At 42.0% G+C, this 17597-nt stretch overlaps 3 protein-coding genes across 4 annotated transcripts in view; 1 reads left to right on the forward strand and 2 right to left on the reverse strand.

The window, feature by feature from the left end:
* Positions 1 to 1513: 1513 nt before the first annotated feature.
* Positions 1514 to 9115, reverse strand: bub1 (BUB1 mitotic checkpoint serine/threonine kinase). 2 transcript variants are annotated; one of them, XM_020588795.1, is made up of 15 exons: positions 9002 to 9115; positions 8690 to 8730; positions 8486 to 8605; positions 8129 to 8239; positions 7476 to 7557; positions 7139 to 7223; positions 6559 to 6730; positions 6375 to 6432; positions 5321 to 6147; positions 4494 to 4594; positions 4007 to 4168; positions 3711 to 3868; positions 3154 to 3331; positions 2869 to 2975; positions 1514 to 1897 (listed from the first exon to the last, which is right to left on the reverse strand). In XM_020588795.1, exons 1-15 carry the CDS (start codon positions 9094 to 9096, stop codon positions 1699 to 1701), a joined length of 2496 nt encoding a protein of 831 aa, XP_020444451.1. In that variant the 5' UTR covers positions 9097 to 9115; the 3' UTR covers positions 1514 to 1698. The 2 variants fall into 2 exon arrangements, with proteins under 2 accessions (XP_020444451.1, XP_020444452.1); XM_020588796.1 differs by lacking the exon at positions 8486 to 8605.
* Positions 9101 to 12092, reverse strand: LOC109953343 (mitotic checkpoint serine/threonine-protein kinase BUB1-like). Its single transcript, XM_020588797.1, has 10 exons — positions 11879 to 12092; positions 11666 to 11725; positions 11401 to 11542; positions 11086 to 11282; positions 10426 to 10466; positions 10260 to 10336; positions 10126 to 10175; positions 9794 to 9978; positions 9506 to 9624; positions 9101 to 9406 (listed from the first exon to the last, which is right to left on the reverse strand). The coding sequence occupies exons 1-10, from the start codon at positions 11899 to 11901 to the stop codon at positions 9101 to 9103; spliced, it is 1200 nt and encodes a 399-aa protein (XP_020444453.1). The 5' UTR covers positions 11902 to 12092.
* A 399-nt stretch (positions 12093 to 12491) lies between these two features.
* LOC109953340 (heterogeneous nuclear ribonucleoprotein Q-like) overlaps positions 12492 to 17597 on the forward strand; it is a gene marked incomplete at its 3' end in the record, with an annotated part of 5729 nt that continues 623 nt past the window's right edge. The window contains exons 1-8 of the mRNA XM_020588792.1: positions 12492 to 12902; positions 14334 to 14493; positions 15473 to 15591; positions 15766 to 15987; positions 16502 to 16678; positions 16799 to 16934; positions 17078 to 17283; positions 17444 to 17593. Of these exons, the coding sequence (XP_020444448.1) occupies positions 12900 to 12902; positions 14334 to 14493; positions 15473 to 15591; positions 15766 to 15987; positions 16502 to 16678; positions 16799 to 16934; positions 17078 to 17283; positions 17444 to 17593 (1173 nt within the window). The remainder of the gene's footprint in view (positions 12903 to 14333; positions 14494 to 15472; positions 15592 to 15765; positions 15988 to 16501; positions 16679 to 16798; positions 16935 to 17077; positions 17284 to 17443; positions 17594 to 17597) is intronic.

The following is a 17597-nucleotide window of genomic DNA, read 5'->3' on the forward strand; positions in this document are numbered from 1 at the left end:
TTTAGAGCTGGAACCATTCTTTTATATGTGGAAACTTGAATGTATCAATGTTTTTAAAGGGGTTTATACAGATTTTTTATTACGTTTTTCCACCACTGCTTGCTGCCATTACTATTCTTACTACCAACACTTCTCTTGCTACACATACATCTACTTACATTATATTTTTAGACACAAACAGTTGCAACGTGAATTATATTCGAGTTGTCAGTTCAACCATTAAGGCTGTAATGCATGCTTTTATTTTTTTATCTATACTTGTGAAATGAATCAGTGTTGAAACTGCCACTGGGGAATGCGCACAAATCCACTTCACTCTCTCATTTTAGTCTTTTACTGGTTGTTGACACCAGCTCAGGCGTCGGGGAGACTTACCTGGTTCAAGTATTTCTGACTGACCCTGAACACAGCATAGGTGTTTTGTTTCTGTTCAGGGAGGGGCCACGGGGCCGCTGCTGCCTTCAGGTTCCGTCTGAACTACTGCGTTAGAAACAGCCACAGCCTGGATGAAAAAGGCAACGGGGCGGCGAGTTAGAGCGCAAAGTTAACCTCCAGCGAACACGTCACTGTGCTGCTGCCAGCATCACACCCACCTGGAGGAGCTGGGAACATAAGCTGCAGAACACCACTTTGGTTTTAAAAACAAAGTTATGAAGTGATGTGAAATAAAACCACTGAATTCTAAGGGAAGTTTGGCAGGTAACAGGAATCCCAACTAGTATAAAGGTCATAGGTCTACCTGTGGTTAAGCACATAAGACGACCTGGAACTAACCACATAATCTTCTTGCTTGTTAACATTAACATACATTTTAGGATGATTTCCTTCGTGAGGGTGTTGAGATTATCTGGAGGACCTCGACGGCGTCTGGGCACAATTATATTCTTTAAGTTATTTTTTCTGTTTTCAATTTGTCAGTCTGGGCAAAAACAGCAACTAGTGAATATCCATTAAACTGAGTGTACAACACAAGGCAGTGGATTTCCACACTGATGGTATTTAAGAGTGAAAAACAACCAATATCTAAATCTAAAAATGTGGTTACTAAAGAATTGTGACAGTAACAGATCGTGAGCAGGACACTCACTGGAGCAGATCACTTCACATTTGTAGCTTTGGATGCTCTACTGGTCACAGCCATCAACAGGGAAAACAAGTTGCAGGCAAATTAGCTCAGTTCAAAGTCAAAAATCTTTAGATAAAAAAAAAAATGTTTTGCACAATATAAGAGAGCAGTTGAATGAGCATGAACTCCTCTGCCCAGTGTAGTGTCAATAAATCCACTATCAAGCAAAGGAAGAGAATCACCTACACTTCAACACAAGTTTATTCTTTGCCAAAGAAAACAGGTTGTGACTCCAACAAGTCCCAGAACGTGGAGAATTAAAATGACTTAAAAACAACAAACTCAACTAAACAGTAATTACATTTTTTTCATATGTACAACTTCAGTTTAAACTAAATCAGTTGCTCAGTTCGGTGACAGTTCAAAAAACCTATGAGCACATACACCAAACCCATTTCTGTGCCTCAGTCCAATTTAAAAGCAGGTGGAGGTGGGGTTTTTTTTTCCTGGTTCATGGAAAGGAGGGAAAAGGAAAACAAGAAAGAAGAGGAGGAAGAAAAGTGGAGAGCGACACAGTTCAGGGTGAGCAGAAGGACAGGAAACCTGTCGCAGGATCTCAGTTGGCGCCATTGTCATCTCCGAGCTGCCTTGCGGCTGCTCAGCAGCTGGACAACCAGGCGGCTCATGAGCGGGGAGAGCTTGGTGCTGTAGTTGTCCTGCAGGACGGATGACAGTTTGGAGCGGAGGCTCCGCAGGCTGGGCAGAGAACCACAGTCCGGCACGTTCAGCAGCGTGTGGAAGAGCTCCAGCCACAGGTCGCCATGGGGGTTTCTGTGGAACACATGGTACTTTGTTATGTGCATGTCTGTGCTTTTACATTCAGCCAAAGAGGTTTTGTTTAAAAGAGAAGCACCACTCGGATTCACTTTGATGCTAGGAAGGGTACGCGGACTGGCTGGGTGCAGGCCAAAAGAAGACAGACATTTACAAAAAAAAAAAAAAAAAAGCACATACAGCGAGTGGTGAAAAGTAACTAAGTACATTTACTCAAGTAATAAGCTTAAGTACAATTTGAGTTCTTGATATTTCAACTTCACTACACACAAGATGCAAATATTGTACTTTTTTACTCCACTACATTTATTTGGTAAATTTAATCACTAGTTACTTTTCAGAACCAAATGAATACATAAACAGTATAATCAGACTTTATTGATCTCTGACGTAAAATTCAAATGTTACCCAGCAGTAACTCAAATTATAAGCTGGTTAAAACTAGCTCCCCCTTTACTAGCTGCACCGTTAAATGTGATCTACATAATAATTAGAATTAACATTAATGTAAAGTGTACTTCATTTTGATGCTAATACTTTTGTACTTCAATCACATTTTGAATTCAGGACTTTTACTTGTAACAGAGTATTTTTACACTGCTCTACTGCTATTTTTACTAAAGCAAGGCATGTGAGTACGTCTTCCACACAGCCTATTTATTTGACAGCTGCATTGGGGGAAAAAACAACAGGCAGAACAATCACCACCACCGACTGAATTGTTTTAGCTGTTCCTTTTAATGTAAAAACTGGATTTATGAGGCTAATTTTTGAGTCTTGCTGATGATATATGGCAGTATGTCTGTGTAAAAACCAGCTCTCTGGTGGACAAACTCAGTAATGTTTCTAATTTATCTCAAACATCTCTGACCTTTCTTATCACGCAGTTACAGTTACACCTGCAAAAAGCTAACACCGGCGCACATACTGGCCCAGGAAATGTATCACTTTATCTTGGGAGGCATTACCTTCTGAACACAGCATTAGTCTTCCAGACACCATCTTCACTTGTGACTTTCATGTATGTCCCAAACAGCATGCAGTAGACAGTAGCTGCTATTCCAAAGTAGTCCGTCTAAGAACACAAGAAAAGGATCCACGACACCAAACACAGTAAGACCTTGGAAATAAAGCTGCTGAAAAAACATATCTTATAACTGACATCAGTTTGTTAATTTTTTATTAGATTAGTTTTGTTGATAAAATGTTATACAAATAAAAGTACCACTAACCACACATACTAATGTCCTCACCTGATAGTTCCAGGGTTTCCCACTGAGCATCTCTGTACACTGGAAGCCTGACGTCAAACACTTGGCGGTGAAAGCAGTGCCTTGTGGGAAAAGCTCCATGTCGATGCTCTGACCAAGGTCGATGAGGACTAGGCCGTGGTCTGTGTTGTCCGAATCAAAGCACTTGTTTTCCAAGAACCTGAAAGCATGACCGTGCTTGTGAGTTTCACGTCTGGCTCACTTAAACTGTGGACGTGGACATTTCAAAGGCTTGTACGGAAAAGAACCAGTTCTATGTCATATTTGGAGAAAATGTTGATGCAACTTACAACGTACAGTGACATAAAATGAAGAAAAGTAGGATATTGATCCTTGAAGCTAAGAGCAGCAAATGTTTGGCATTTCTGTTCTATTAATTACCTAAATGACTGATTGATGATCAGAACTGTTGATCAATAATATGCTGCATACATACCAGAAAGATGTGTCCCTTTATGTGCAACAAACCACCAGATGTTGCAATTTTACAAGTAACATGCAACCTGTCAGAAGGAAAGAAACATGGTTACTGATGCTACCTCTTTCCCAGTAGGACGTTGTCAGGTTTGATGTCAGCGTGGATGATGTGGACACTGTGCAGCTGCTCCACCATGTGCAGAATACAGACGGTGAAGTACATGACCAGAGGCTGAGGCATCACGCTGTTGCTTGGGTGTTTATAGAGGTTCACTGCGTCCTGACGGTGTAGTCAGTTTCAGGATACGAAGCATAAAAGAAACAGCGTTTGTTAAAAACGTGTTTGTTTCACATCATTGCAACACGTGCAAGAATCCATCAGAGAACTTCTGGTGCTGAAGCAGCGGTGTGAACGTACCAGCAGAGTGCCACAGCTGTGAAGCTCGCCAAGCAGCACACTCCCATCGTGGAAGAGGTGAGCGGAGCGGATGCTGCTGTAAAGGTGACGGAGCTCGGGTTGCAGCCGTGCATCCAGCTGAGTGTTGATGTAGAACTCCCAGGGATTGGCCGGCTTCTGAACCTGCATTCATGTTAAACACAGCGAAGCTCAGACGGTCACTGAACATGTGAAGCTAACACTTCACATCTGTTACGGGCTGCTCTCAAAACCTTTTACACCTTTTCTTTTACAGATTAAAACACTGAATAAAATTAATGAGGCAAGTTTTGTTTTTACTAAGTTAAACACAAATTATAAAAACATCTCAACACTGTGTATTACAGAAATGACAGTGGTCTCTTCGTGGTATCCACAGCGGTGGGCCAATCATGGAGATGGACAGGGAATGCTGTGCTCTCAGATGGGGGGAGATCTTCATCTGCAACACAGATCACCACCATCTTACCTTTAGAACCATCCTCTCTGAGGTCCTGGGGTCAGTAGCCTGGTAGACGGTTGCAAAAGCGCCCACACCAAGGACGCAGTCGACTTGCAGAGAAGCCTTTCCTGCAAGAAGCCAAACACTTTCTGTTGAACACACACTCTGTGGTGGCACTTTTATTCACTTGAGCTCAATGTCCACTCAGTTTAAACTCCTCTGGTCTGTTTTGGACCCAGCTTGAAAACTGGACTGTGAGACTTCGTGGCTGCACACGTTGACCAACAGGAAGAGGTTTGTGACATCAGTGTCACCCAGTAACTAAACAGCCTCAGCCTGGAATCATAAAAACCTTCAGATGTTAAGCAGGATGAAGATTTCTTCAAATCACATCTGTAATTTTATCTGCCAACAAGCATATTTCTAATTTTCACAAATGCAGTTCTCTTCTGTCATTTTGTAAACAAATATCCGTGTTGCTGGGTTCTGGCAAGACTAAGAAATTTAAAGACACAGCACCTTGTAGCTTATTTACTGTATTTAGCCTTATAAAGGAAGAGTTCCAACATTTTGGGGAATACATTAATTTCTTGTTGCCACCATGACATTCCAGGCATCCAGGGCCTGGTTCTCGCTCCCCATACCACAACTTGCAGATGAGAGAAAACGTGTTAATTACAGAGATGCCCAGGAGTTTGTCGGTGTATTTTTCAGCTTTGGACAGAGCCAGGTTAGCTGCCTCCTGGCTGTAGAGCCAGTTAGTGAGCAGACATCTGAACAGCTGCATTTCCCACTATGTCAAACCATTCCTAAGAAAATAATAAAAAACATGACAACTGCAGCCCTGTACTGACCCATGCTGATGGTCATCTTTGGGGTGATGGTGGGTACATTGCGCTGCCAGGTGATGCAGTTGGGGTGGGAGATGAGAGGTGGGCTGAGTGTAGACAGCAGATCAGAGATCAGTTTATCGTCCCAGGGATTGGACACCAGCTGCACTGCCCCTGTTCTGGCTGTGTACATAGACATAGCGGTGCTGGGCCTCAGCCCTCGCTCTGGACTCATCATGGGTTCATCCACAGTGCAGAACTGAGCTGGATGCACCGGACTCATGGGCACATCGGTGCAGAGCTCTGGTTGCTCAGGACTCATGGGCACATCCAAGGTCCCGCTGAGGACAGTGCCCGCTGTACCAGGTCGATGAGGACTCAGGAAGGCATCCAGGTCTGACTCAACTATGACACCAGGACTTCTGAGTGCCAGCCAGTCTGGTCTGAGAGTGCACTCTGGGCTCATGGGAGCATCATGGGCTGTATTATGGGCTTGTGCTGGACTGGTAGGTTTGTCTAGATCTCCCAAGACCTTGGGTCTGACTGAACCCTGAGGTTTCTTTGGAATCTGAGACACCGGTTGATGAGGCTGCTCTGGGCTCATGTACACCTCCCAGCCTGGTCCTGCAGCCCTGGAGACTGAGGAGTCTGTTGGACAGTGTGTCTGGTCTCTGAAGGAGAGCACAGCAGGAGGAGGCTGCACCATGGTGATGGAAGAAGTGGTCAGGCAATGATGGGCCGGGGCGAGCCCTTCACCCACAATGGTGCCTTGTCCCTCGGAGGAAGGAACGAGCTGAGGGACGGCCGTTTCAGAGAGCTTCTCATCAGATGGACTCTGCTCCAGGATGGGGCTGAGGGAGGGGGCAGGTGAAACAAATGACACAGATGCAAAAGGTGGACTCATAAAAGTCATTATGAGGTTACAATACTGTACTCTGCCCTTTGTGTGGTGCCACAACTACAAATATTTCAACTATATAATGTCAGAAGATTTCCCAGAGCTCAAAAACAATGCAATGCCCTTTCCACAACTTTGACAGTACAAACCATGAAAACTGAGTAGTAACAGATTGGTTACCTGAGTTTCTTTATCTGACCTCTGATGAAAGCTCCATCATCAGCATCACAGTTGTTCTCTGAGAGTGAAATAAATCCCTTTTAACAAACTGCAGGAAGGCTGCACAATTAGCATCTCTAGGTCAGACACTGGATTAGCTATCGTTGAATATTTTGCAGTGTCTGAGATGTTTAGGTCCAGTTACCTTGGTCTTTGTAAAAGCTATCGCTGTTGAAAGGAGCTTTGTGCGTAAATGGAGTGGAGACAAACTTGGCCAACATGGCGAAGTCTGTGGTGCTGTTAGGACACGCAGCCAAGGAGTTGTAGTGAACTCCCCACATGGTGCTCTCATCTGGCATCAGATCCGGAGAAGTGTCCTGATCAGTAGACACAGACGGGTATCAGAGAAAATACACATCAACCAAACACTAACACTACTATCGTCCTCCCTGTGTTAGCTCGGAGCATTTGCCTGTAGAATGATACAGGTGGTGCTGTTCCAGAAAGACAAAATGAATACCACAATAATGACTGAATGACAGTTTGCATTGGCTTTGTAGAATTATTTAAATGACGACAGCTAGTGCCCTACTGGAGCAGTGAAGCTGAGTGCTACTGGTAAATATCTCCATTAGCCCTGTACTGTGCCTGCAAGATTTCACAGTAAAGTTGCTCATGTCTTTGTAAAATCACCATGAACACCAGCTTTGACCTCTTTATTGTGATTTACATTAAAGTGATGCTGTGTTTGTGACCACGTCAGCTTCAGATCTGTCAGTACTCACATTAGGTTTCTCTGGTTTAGACAGTGGGATCTGAGCCAGAGCTCTGATTGGTTTAGCCTTGTCACATGCAGAGGGAGCTGCACCACTGAGGGACAAAACAACAATCATTGTTCATATACATAATCATTCAAATCAGTTATTTCATCATCCACTCAATGCAAAAAATGAAAGAAGACACTAAATATTAGTACATGTTGAACACAAAAACATCTTGAACCATTTAGTGGACGGCATATTAAACATGAAAAAAGAAGCTAAATTTCAGTTTTACAGCATTTATTTAGGATGTTCATTCTGAGTGTTGCTACCACTTTTGTGGCCTGAAAGCCATATTTACCTGCTGTTTTCTTTGTCATTGTTGTCCTGGAAGATGGTGAAACGGGCAGTCGTAGGAGGGTAAACGAATGAGGAGACGCCGCCTTCAAATCAGTGAAAGACACACATTAAGCAAGCAGTGTTTCCCCCTGAATATTTTTCAGGCACAGTGGTAAGAGGATGATAGAGGTTTTGCACACACACAATAAAACCTTTGGTTGCTAGTTTCCATGTGAAGACTACACAAAATAAGGAGTATGAATAAGATGCAGTTATTGCACACAAATAAATGTCAAAGCTACCAGTTAATTCACAGTCAAAGAAGATAGAACAATCTTTATGAAAAATAGAGATAAAATACACATAATGAAATATATCAAATATTAAAACTATAATAAGCTTTCAAATTGGTGCAAACTGCAGTTTGGCCTGCTCAGCAATGTGAAACAAATTACTCGTCTTCTTATCATGAGCAGTGTGCATGACTCACTGATGCACTTAATGTTTCTTGGCACTGAAAAAATGTCACCACAGCATCATTGTATGAAAATTCTCCCCCAGCTGTGGGTCCCAACCAGATGTTCTGTTTGCTTCGATCCACTGGTTCACCCATAGCCTGTTTACCTGCTTCAGTGATGCTAATGCAAACGCCATGTTACTGCTGTGAACATTTACCATTTCTCTGGTATCCGCCCTCACACTCCTTCTCCACAGTGCGGAGCACTGATGTGTTGTGGAACGGGTCCTCTATGAGAGTCGGGGCCTGGAACATGTCCATAATCACATCTGGATGACACAAAACCAGAGAAGTGTTACTCACTGTATTCACACAACGCTGAGGGTGCAGTGAAACATGAATAAAATGAAGGTCTTTATTTCAAACAACTGAAAAGATCCAAAGTGAGCAGGAACAAAATGCTGGAGTTTAGTGGCACTGCTGGGTATTAAACACTCATATTCAGACAGAAAAATCCCAGAATGTAGGGAAGGTCCCTGTCATATCACCAGAACATAAGAGGTGGGTGTGCTCACCCAGTGCTTCCCGTGTGTTGACAGTGGGTGACGGCAGCACCCTTGACGGTGTGGCCTGAACAAAGCCCAGTGAATTGTTAGGGGTGATGTGAGACACATTAGCTGCTCCTCCCTGTGACACTGAGAGAGACAGGAGGAGACTGTTGGCTTGAAAACACTCACATGATGCTACATTAGAGGGTTTACTTGTGAACAGCTGCTTACCATTGAGTTTCTCCTCAGGCTCTGGCAGCTGACTGGCATCCCTGAGAAAAGAGCAATTACAAAAATCTCAATCGACTAGTTGAGGTAAAGAAAAAGACTGTGCTGCTCAAACCAACACAAACTGTTAGAGAAATTAAAAAGCATGTCAAAATCCTACAGAAGGAATTATCCAGACACTGAGTTTTTTTTTTAAATGATGCACGAATCAGTTTTACCACTGTAGTTGTACAATTCTTCAAAGACAGGACAACTATTATTTGCACAAGCCTAAAAAACATGTTGCATTTTTAGGCACATTTAGAAGCTACTCACTGATAAGCAGTGTTCTCCGAGCTGCTTGGCTGAAGCTGAGCATCCTGGCACAGAATGTCAGTGTTCATGGCAGTGGAGCAGGCAGATCTGTTCATCTGCTCAAAGCCTATGGGCTGCTGAGACAGACAACTGGTCTGTGGACACATACGTCTTTGGTAAATGAATATTCCTATCAGCCAGGACAGAGTGATGATGGGATACGTCTGAGCTTGTGGCGTTTCCGTCAGCAGCCCAGTTGTGGTTCTGCTGCTGTGGAAGTTCAGCGATGGCAGTGAAGGTCGGCTCAGAGTGTAATCTCAGGCCAAGAGGGTGACTGCTGCTCAGCCGGTGTGAGGGTCGAGGCTGCCCGAAGAACTGCTGTATAGGATTAGGGTTCAGACTGGTGGCTGTTTCTACTACAGACAGCTGTACAAAAAAAAAAAAGGTTGGAATTTCATGTAAATTAAACAACTGAACCTGCCGCAGTACACACACACACACACACACATGAATTTGCAGTCTTACCCTCTGTGACGAGCTGTGGCCGGTTATCCCTCCACAGGTCTCCAGATCCTGGTTAAGTTTATCCAACACTGATTTCATCTTCAGAAATTTCTCCTCATTCTCCCTCAGTCTCTTCTCTACTTCAGACAAAAATCAAACAGATCTTAAGACAAAAGGTAAAAACTCACTAAATAAATTAACTCCTTGGAGTCTTGTTTTAATCATTTCAGTATTTGTTTTTAGGTCTCAACCATCTCTGAGCAGATAGAGGTTCTTTCCCTCTGCAGCTGGATTCGTAAAACAACTTACTCATTTCTCTCTCCTTGTTTTCCTTCTTCTCCTGGAGGTTACAGAAGTATTTTGCTGCTCTGACCTCCTCAAAGCAGAATTCAGATCCTTCACAGACAAGTTCATCCTTTATGTACTCTGACACAGTCTGAACACTGGAGCCTTGGCTAGGAGGAAGCATCCCTGAGGTCTCAGAGCGGGAGACTCTGTTGGGGGAGACGAGATTGGATTATCTAGCTTTAGTGGATACACACTTGTAAAGCACTTTCAAGTATTCACAGTACACAGGCAATGCTAAATAAAATGACTGTTCAATTCTCAAAATAGTTGCAGATTATGAAACATGTACTTACACTAGGATGGTTTTATTTGTAGGTGGTTTGGATAAACAATCCACAGAGGTCTGTAACAGAGGACAAAGCGGATTAGGAGGACAGAAGGGTGAGCCTGGACTTACTAAACAATTATTATGAATATTCAGACGCACAATGGCCTGAGCAGCTGGTTCTCTGTGGGATGACATCTGATTGGTTAAACGGGAGGTCTGCAAAGGGATTTGAACTCCTGCTTTACAAAAAACAAAATCAAACATATAATTAGAAGTTGACGATATACAGAAAACATCTAATAAACAAATAAGTGAATACACTTACCAGATCCTGGCATCTGGCTTCTGGTTCTTGTTTGAAACTGCCTGCAGATCAGATTTTGTTTTTTTTTAAGCACACTAAGGTTATTGTTCTGCATGTTGGTAATATATTGGTTATACACGTACAGTACACAAACAGCTATAGTATGTAACACTGAGTAAGAAAGAAAGAAAGTCACTTTCGGCTTTTCCCATTTAGGGGTCACCACAGCGAATCGTCACACTGACGACTTGCATGTTGACATTTGACATGTGTTTTACACCAGATGCCCTTCCTGACACAACCCTGATTCGAACCCGGGGCGCAGCTTTCTCTACCCTTTTTTATACTCCTTACTCAGTGTTACTGTAACGCTGAGTAAGGAGTAAAAAAAAAAGGGGGAGGAAAAACTGGATTAACAACTTTGTATTTTAAACACCTCTGTGATCAAAAAACAAACAAACACACACACATTATCTAGTTTTCCAGACTGCACATAAGGAAATACATCAACAATGCATAAAATGAGTACAGACTACTCTGTGGACCGCTGAGTATTTTGGCATGAAAACAGACACATTTCTAGAGAACCCAAAATAAACAGATGAAAACTATACATGCTGAAGTGATTACCCTGAGCAACTCTACTGTCTCATATTCACAGCAACTGTTGTTTGTTGTTACCTGTATTCATGGAGAACAGTGTCGGCTGGTTGGGCTTGGTTCTCCATTGCTTTGTGGTACACTGCATCGGCCTGTTCATTCATGCTCCTGTTTTCATACTGCTGTGCCCAGGCCACATAAAGGGCAGCAGCCCTAGTGCCAATGCCCTTACTGTAAATATGACTGTACAGCACAATAGGGTCGGAACAGTAACTTGCCTGTAGGACAGAGTTGAAATGACAAAATCGCAGAGATGAGATTTTATCTGTCAGAATAACAAACCAACTGTGTCTGCGTGACTGCTGCACAGTAATGTAACATTTAAATCTGACTTACGCATTTGATACAGTAGTTCACATATCTGGTGTCATTTGCGTATCGATCGTCATTCAGAAATCTCTTTACAAGACTGTCAAATACCACAGCCAACCCGCTGCCACTGTCTGTGGGTAGCCTTTGCTCCATTAACTCCACAAACCTAGAAGAATATACAGTGACATGCACATTCAGTTACTCTCTCAGCTGCCAGTGATGTGACAATAAAGGTGAAGATAACGGTTTCTTTGACAAATTTAAAACATTAAATAAACAATAAACTCACTTGTCCCATGGATCCAGTGGATCGTCTCCTGTATATGAGTTCAAGCTGCTTTCAAAACACCTAAACGGGTACACGATCGCAGAATTAAAGGAAAGTAAGGTCACGTTTAACTGCTTTGTTCTATAAATGTCATAATATAGCCATATATCAATGTTAGCTAAAGCTAACAGTAAGCTAATACTCCGCAACGTTAAACTTCACTTTGTTACTCACTGTAGATAACGGGCGATATCCATTTCGCTTTGATTTAGAACAAATCCTTTAAACTCGCAAAGACTAAGTTAACAAACAGTTTAACGTCATAAAATGTCTAGTTAAATTCACAAAATATCTTCGTTAGATAGCTGAATATTCATCCTGGTTTGCTCCGAGCAGCAGCTTGCTGTTCCCAAAAAGAATTCAAGTTTCGCGCTCGGCCAATAGAAACGCGAGCGTGTCACACAGTATCGGAAAACCACGCCCCTAATGCTTGACGATAATTCCAGAGTAAAAAAACGAAGGTTTTCTCATTTTGGTTGTGCACGTTTAAAGGTATAAATTGTTATAGTATATTCAGAAAAGTAGAAAACAAGACAAGATAAAATAAATACAATATTCATTTACAAAAATCAATTTAAAGGTATTGAAGACATACTTTATTTATTAATTTCTTAATTCAAAGTTAAATATATGATTATGTACACCAATGAATGAAACCTGTAACAAACTTAATAAAATGATTTAATTTCCAAAACGTTTACTGAAAAAATACATGGCAATATTTAACTGAGGCACATATGTATATATTACATACACAACAATATACGGCTATAGGGCTGTCGGCAAATGCTGTTTTGCTCGAAAGATCTGAAGCTATGGATGCAAATATAGCCTATCCAAAAGACAACAGAACGTCAGCTAAGGCTAAAACACTAAGTGTTTACTATGGTATCACGAAACGTGTAGATTTTACTGAGAGACAAAGTTAATCTGTGCCAGTGATGAAGGTGTAAAAGAAAATTGGTCGCTGTGACGGCTGTCCGGATGCATGAAGACTGAGCAACCCGTGAGAAGCAGTCTAAGAAACCCCTTACATGCAGGCGAGAAGCAGAGATCGCGACGTTACGTAGCCGCCATTTTGTTTCACCGGGAGTAAAGAAACCAACCAGAGAGGCGCCGGGCGTGAATTTTTTTCTTTTATTTGGACTACCCTCAACACGGCGGATCAGCATCGTGCATTCACGTTTAGATTCGCATGGTATGTACACATCAAAGTGAATGGTCGCAACAAAAACACGTTGTGTTTTGTTGTTGATTGATTTCTGTGCGCAATAATGTTGGATGCGTCGCACAACCGGTCAGTGTTAGCAACATAGCAGCTCGTTTTCGTGGCTAGCCGGCATTTTAAAAAATGGCCCACTTTGATTCACGGCCAGGTATTCTGATGTGGTATAAACATCTGATGTGCACCAACTTTAGAGCAACTCCCGCTACGTGAAAGGATTTGGTTCTGAGTTTAATTTTGGTACGGCTATCCACGTTGAGTTTGCATCTCCACGCGTGCGGTGAGTACTGGGGCCTGTGATCTGCGTGAGCCAGCGCCACTAGCTAATATTAGCTAACAGAGGCGTGGTGGATATGTATAAAACCAGCTGACGTTTGCGGGACATTATTATTTTCTGTATTGGTTGTATAGCTTGAACTGTATTGTTTCGTTTCCCAGTGAGGATTGCATGTTGAAGTTGATAAACGCGCCATCCAAAAGCTGTTTCAGTTTTGTACATGCGTACAGCGAGCACAGCAGTCAGATAATGTTACACTTTGTAAACGTTGTCCAGTCATGAATGGTGGCGCCAAACCGCAAGGATGATTGTTGTTCCAGTTTTTTTTTAAATACCTTCAACACGTCCGGATTAATCTCCCGAGGGACTACCGGGGCAGAGATGATTTGTTGGGCCTCTGTTGACTCCTGTTATACATGTCAGTTGGATTATTTCTCCTGGCACCCATAAACTCAACACTACCTTAGAGCTGAAATGATTATTCAGCAATTCCAAAAGTTTACTAGCACCAGCTTCTCCAGTTTGAGTATTTAACTGAGTAAATTCTATCTTTGTATTTTTAGTAAATTAAAAACAATCCGAGTATGTTATCTTAAGTTCACAGGGAATAATAATAATGGCCATTATTAAGTGTCATGAGTATCATGAAAAGTGCTGTATTATTATTATTATTATTATTTTTATTGTTGTTATTATTATTGTTAGATACTGGACAGTAGGGATATTTAAGAAAATAACTATCAGCCCTTTCAGTAATTAACACTGTTAATCACCCTTACAGTACTTCTATTATACATTTAAAACATTACTTGCTCAAACTTGCATAATTTAGATTTCTGTGTGGTAATAACTTCACACAAAAAGTGGAAGCGATGTAATAAAACATAATACTGTATGAAAACAGCATGAACCTAAACAGTTAAGTTTTTGAAACAAGAATTTCACAAAGGCCTTCTCTCTAAAGCACAACACAGATGACCCACCATAGGTGATGTATCGTGGTACGAATTTATAATGAATTTGTGATTAATGTAGCTACAAAAACCAGCCTGACACTTACTGCCATGTCTGAATGGTGATTCAGTCTCAAACTACAGTGGTGATTGTTACTGTTTTCATCTGCACAGATGTCTGGAGACATGGCCACAGATCATGTAAACGGGAATGGTACAGAGGAACCAATGGACACTACTGCAGCGGTTACCCACTCAGAGCATTTCCAGGCTTTGCTGGAAGCTGGTTTACCTCAGAAGGTTGCTGAGAAGCTAGATGAACTTTATGTAGCAGGTAAGCAACTGGTTCATCTCACACTGTGCTCTGCCATGGTCTTGTGCCTCTACCTGGTTTGAGACAAACACATTCATGTAAAGGTTAGGTACCAGTTCACATCTTGGTAGAGATATGGAGTAATGTAAGATTACTTAGTTTTCAGAAGTACTTGTCTGTTGTAGGATCAGTGCTGCGACTTAGAAATCTTTTGTTCCTTTTAAACAACAAAGGCCATTCACTCATCATCAATTCCACTATTGTAGAGTTGGCTAATACACAGCACAGAGTCTACCACGAGCTAACTAACATTCACATCTCTTAAGTAAAATAATCAGGGACAAATGAATAGATTATTCCTGGTTAGCTTTGTTATGGGTCAGAGAAGTACCTATTTTGTTGCACATCAATTAAACACTTCAGGTCTTAGTCCAAGTATTGTCATTCTGTGAAGTAAACTGAATTGAATGGGTGTAGTAAAGAAAGTAGTGAAACCAGCTGATACTGTGGCATATGCACAACAATAGAACAGCTGTTGGGTTCCTTGAGCAGGAGCTGAAGAAGGATGTTACTCAGCAGGAGATGAAAATGACTGCTCATTGAAACCGTAGTAGTCAATAAAAAATGTTTTGCAGGACCTCGATGTCTGGAAATGTCGTTTTAATAGCAATTCTGTCTGAGTGACGCTGTCCTTTTGTTAACTGATTTTTGCTGCATTTTCAAGGGGGTTTGACGCTGTATGGGTCAGTAAATTATGAACACATATATAAACTTGGAAATAATCAGGGCTTTGTTCCTGAGCTAGGATTTTGTCTTATTCCTGTACAGATAAATTGTTATTAAGCTGCTGCTACTATACAGTTGCTTCATAGCTGCAGGGGTCATCTGTTCTGTTTGTCAGTGTTGACCTTCTCTGATGATCAGTCAGCGGGTTTGATATATATATACACACACACACACACACACACACACCATATTTACAGTTTCTTGTATTTCCCAGGCCTGGTAGCGCACAGTGACTTAGATGAAAGGGCAATTGAAGCTTTGAAAGAATTCAACGAGGATGGAGCCCTTCAAGTGTTGGTCCAGTTCAAAGAGAGTGATCTGTCACATGTGCAAGTAAGCTGTGAACAGGTGGTGTGGTTTAACACTCCTTAAAGATGATTAAATCCTAAAGTTTCTTCTTTTTTTTTTCTTTTTCTTTTTTTTGTAACGCATGTTCCGGTGTCACCCTTCAAAAGTATTTATGTGCATTTTTTTGTCTGTTTGTAAGCCAGTTCCTCTCTCTTTCAGAACAAAAGTGCCTTTCTCTGTGGGGTAATGAAGACTTACAGGCAGAGGGAGAAACAAGGGACTAAAGTTTCCGATTCCTCTAAAGGACCTGATGAGGCTAAAATCAAAGAACTCCTGGACAGAACCACCTACACACTTGATGTAACAACAGGCCAGAGGAAGTATGGCGGCCCTCCACCTGAGTCTGTGTACACAGGTGCCCAGCCCACAGTTGGAACGGAGGTAGTTTCTTCTGGTCTCTTATTACTCAACCAATTAATGAATTCAGATTGACAGGAAATAGTTTTCTCAGAACCATTGTTACTTTAAGCCCTGGTACTTAATATTTCTATGTAAAGCAACATTGGCAAGCTGCCTACTGGGATGTAATCCATAAAGTACTATCTATACAAGACATTTTGGGTGGTTGTTGAACAGATAAGTGTGACTACAGATATTTAAATGAACATAACCCAAGTGACTTGTAGTACTTGTTTACTTTTGCTTTATCTTGGTTACTTTAAGTTTTAACTTGTTCCAACTGGTGGCAGGATAATTGTCATTGATTGAAATGACAAATTACCTGCTGTCAGTGACACTTCTGTTGCAGCTTGAAGTTGTGTAGTGGCTGAAATCTTAAAAGACTGAGATTTTACCTTGTTCATAGACCCTGAAGGGCTCATTTCTGTCTTTGTAGATTTTGTCAGTGTTCCCTGCTTTATGTATCTGTAAATATTCATTTCCCCCCTCTTGCTAGATATTTGTTGGAAAGATTCCTCGTGACTTGTTTGAAGATGAGCTGGTTCCTCTTTTTGAGAAAGCCGGGCCCATCTGGGACCTCAGGCTAATGATGGACCCACTGAGCGGCCTGAACAGGGGCTATGCTTTCGTCACGTTCTGCACTAAAGAAGCAGCCCAGGAGGCAGTGAAGCTCGTAAGTTTGTCAGGAATATAAGATCTGAGTTAGGATAGCAGAGATTGTACAGCACGCATTCGTTGTCAGCTGTCACTGTAAATATGTTCTCCATTTTTATATGTTGTTCTTTATCCACAGTGTAATAATCATGAGATCCGGCCTGGCAAGCACATTGGCGTGTGTATATCTGTTGCCAACAACAGGTTATTTGTTGGCTCCATTCCCAAGAGTAAAACAAAGGAACAGATTGTAGAAGAGTTTGCTAAAGTCACAGGTAAATGATTCTAATGTAGTGACTTATTGATCAGGCCCCACTGCTTCAGTTTTGACACTGACTTAACCAGTTATTCCAGACATTCCACTCTACAGCACTTCCGCTTAATGACACCCATTTCACTTCCCTGTGTCTACCTGCAGAGGGCCTCAGTGATGTCATACTGTATCATCAACCCGATGACAAGAAGAAGAACAGAGGCTTCTGCTTCCTGGAGTATGAAGACCACAAAACAGCTGCTCAGGCTCGCCGTCGGCTAATGAGTGGCAAGGTGAAGGTCTGGGGCAACGTGGTGACGGTGGAGTGGGCCGATCCTATCGAAGACCCTGACCCAGAGGTCATGGCCAAGGTGAGCTTCAGAAAGCATATTATGGTTGCGTATTCTTGTAAAGTATTGCATCTTCGTAGTACAGGTATTCTTTAGTACACATCGTAAAAATCAAATTTTGGTCTGAATAGTAAAGAGAGTGGTGGACTTGAGGTGTGACCTCCCTCTGTTCATGTTGCAGGTGAAGGTTTTGTTTGTGAGAAACCTTGCGAATGGTGTCACAGAGGAGATCCTGGAGAAGTCCTTCAGCCAGTTTGGAAAACTGGAGCGAGTGAAGAAGCTCAAAGACTATGCCTTCATTCACTTTGAAGAGAGGGACGGTGCAGTGAAGGTAC

This window comes from Monopterus albus, unplaced genomic scaffold, assembly GCF_001952655.1.
Source record: "Monopterus albus unplaced genomic scaffold, M_albus_1.0 scaffold630.1, whole genome shotgun sequence".
Lineage (NCBI taxonomy): Eukaryota > Metazoa > Chordata > Actinopteri > Synbranchiformes > Synbranchidae > Monopterus > Monopterus albus.

Excerpts from the sequence above, each read along its gene's own strand:
- LOC109953343 (XM_020588797.1), bottom strand. The coding sequence starts at position 11,901 with ATGGATATCGCCCGTTATCTACA. Across the intron at positions 11,543-11,665 it reads CCACTGGATCCATGGGACAA|GTTTGTGGAGTTAATGGAGC; the intron begins GTGAGTTTATTG and ends ATATTCTTCTAG. Across the intron at positions 10,467-11,085 it reads ACTGTTCTCCATGAATACAG|GCAGTTTCAAACAAGAACCA; the intron begins GTAACAACAAAC and ends TCTGATCTGCAG.
- bub1 (XM_020588795.1), bottom strand. The coding sequence starts at position 9,096 with ATGAACAGATCTGCCTGCTCCACTGCCATGAACACTGACATTCTGTGC. Across the intron at positions 8,731-9,001 it reads TCGGAGAACACTGCTTATCA|GGATGCCAGTCAGCTGCCAG; the intron begins GTGAGTAGCTTC and ends CTCTTTTCTCAG. Across the intron at positions 6,148-6,374 it reads GGTCAGATAAAGAAACTCAG|CCCCATCCTGGAGCAGAGTC; the intron begins GTAACCAATCTG and ends CCCCTCCCTCAG.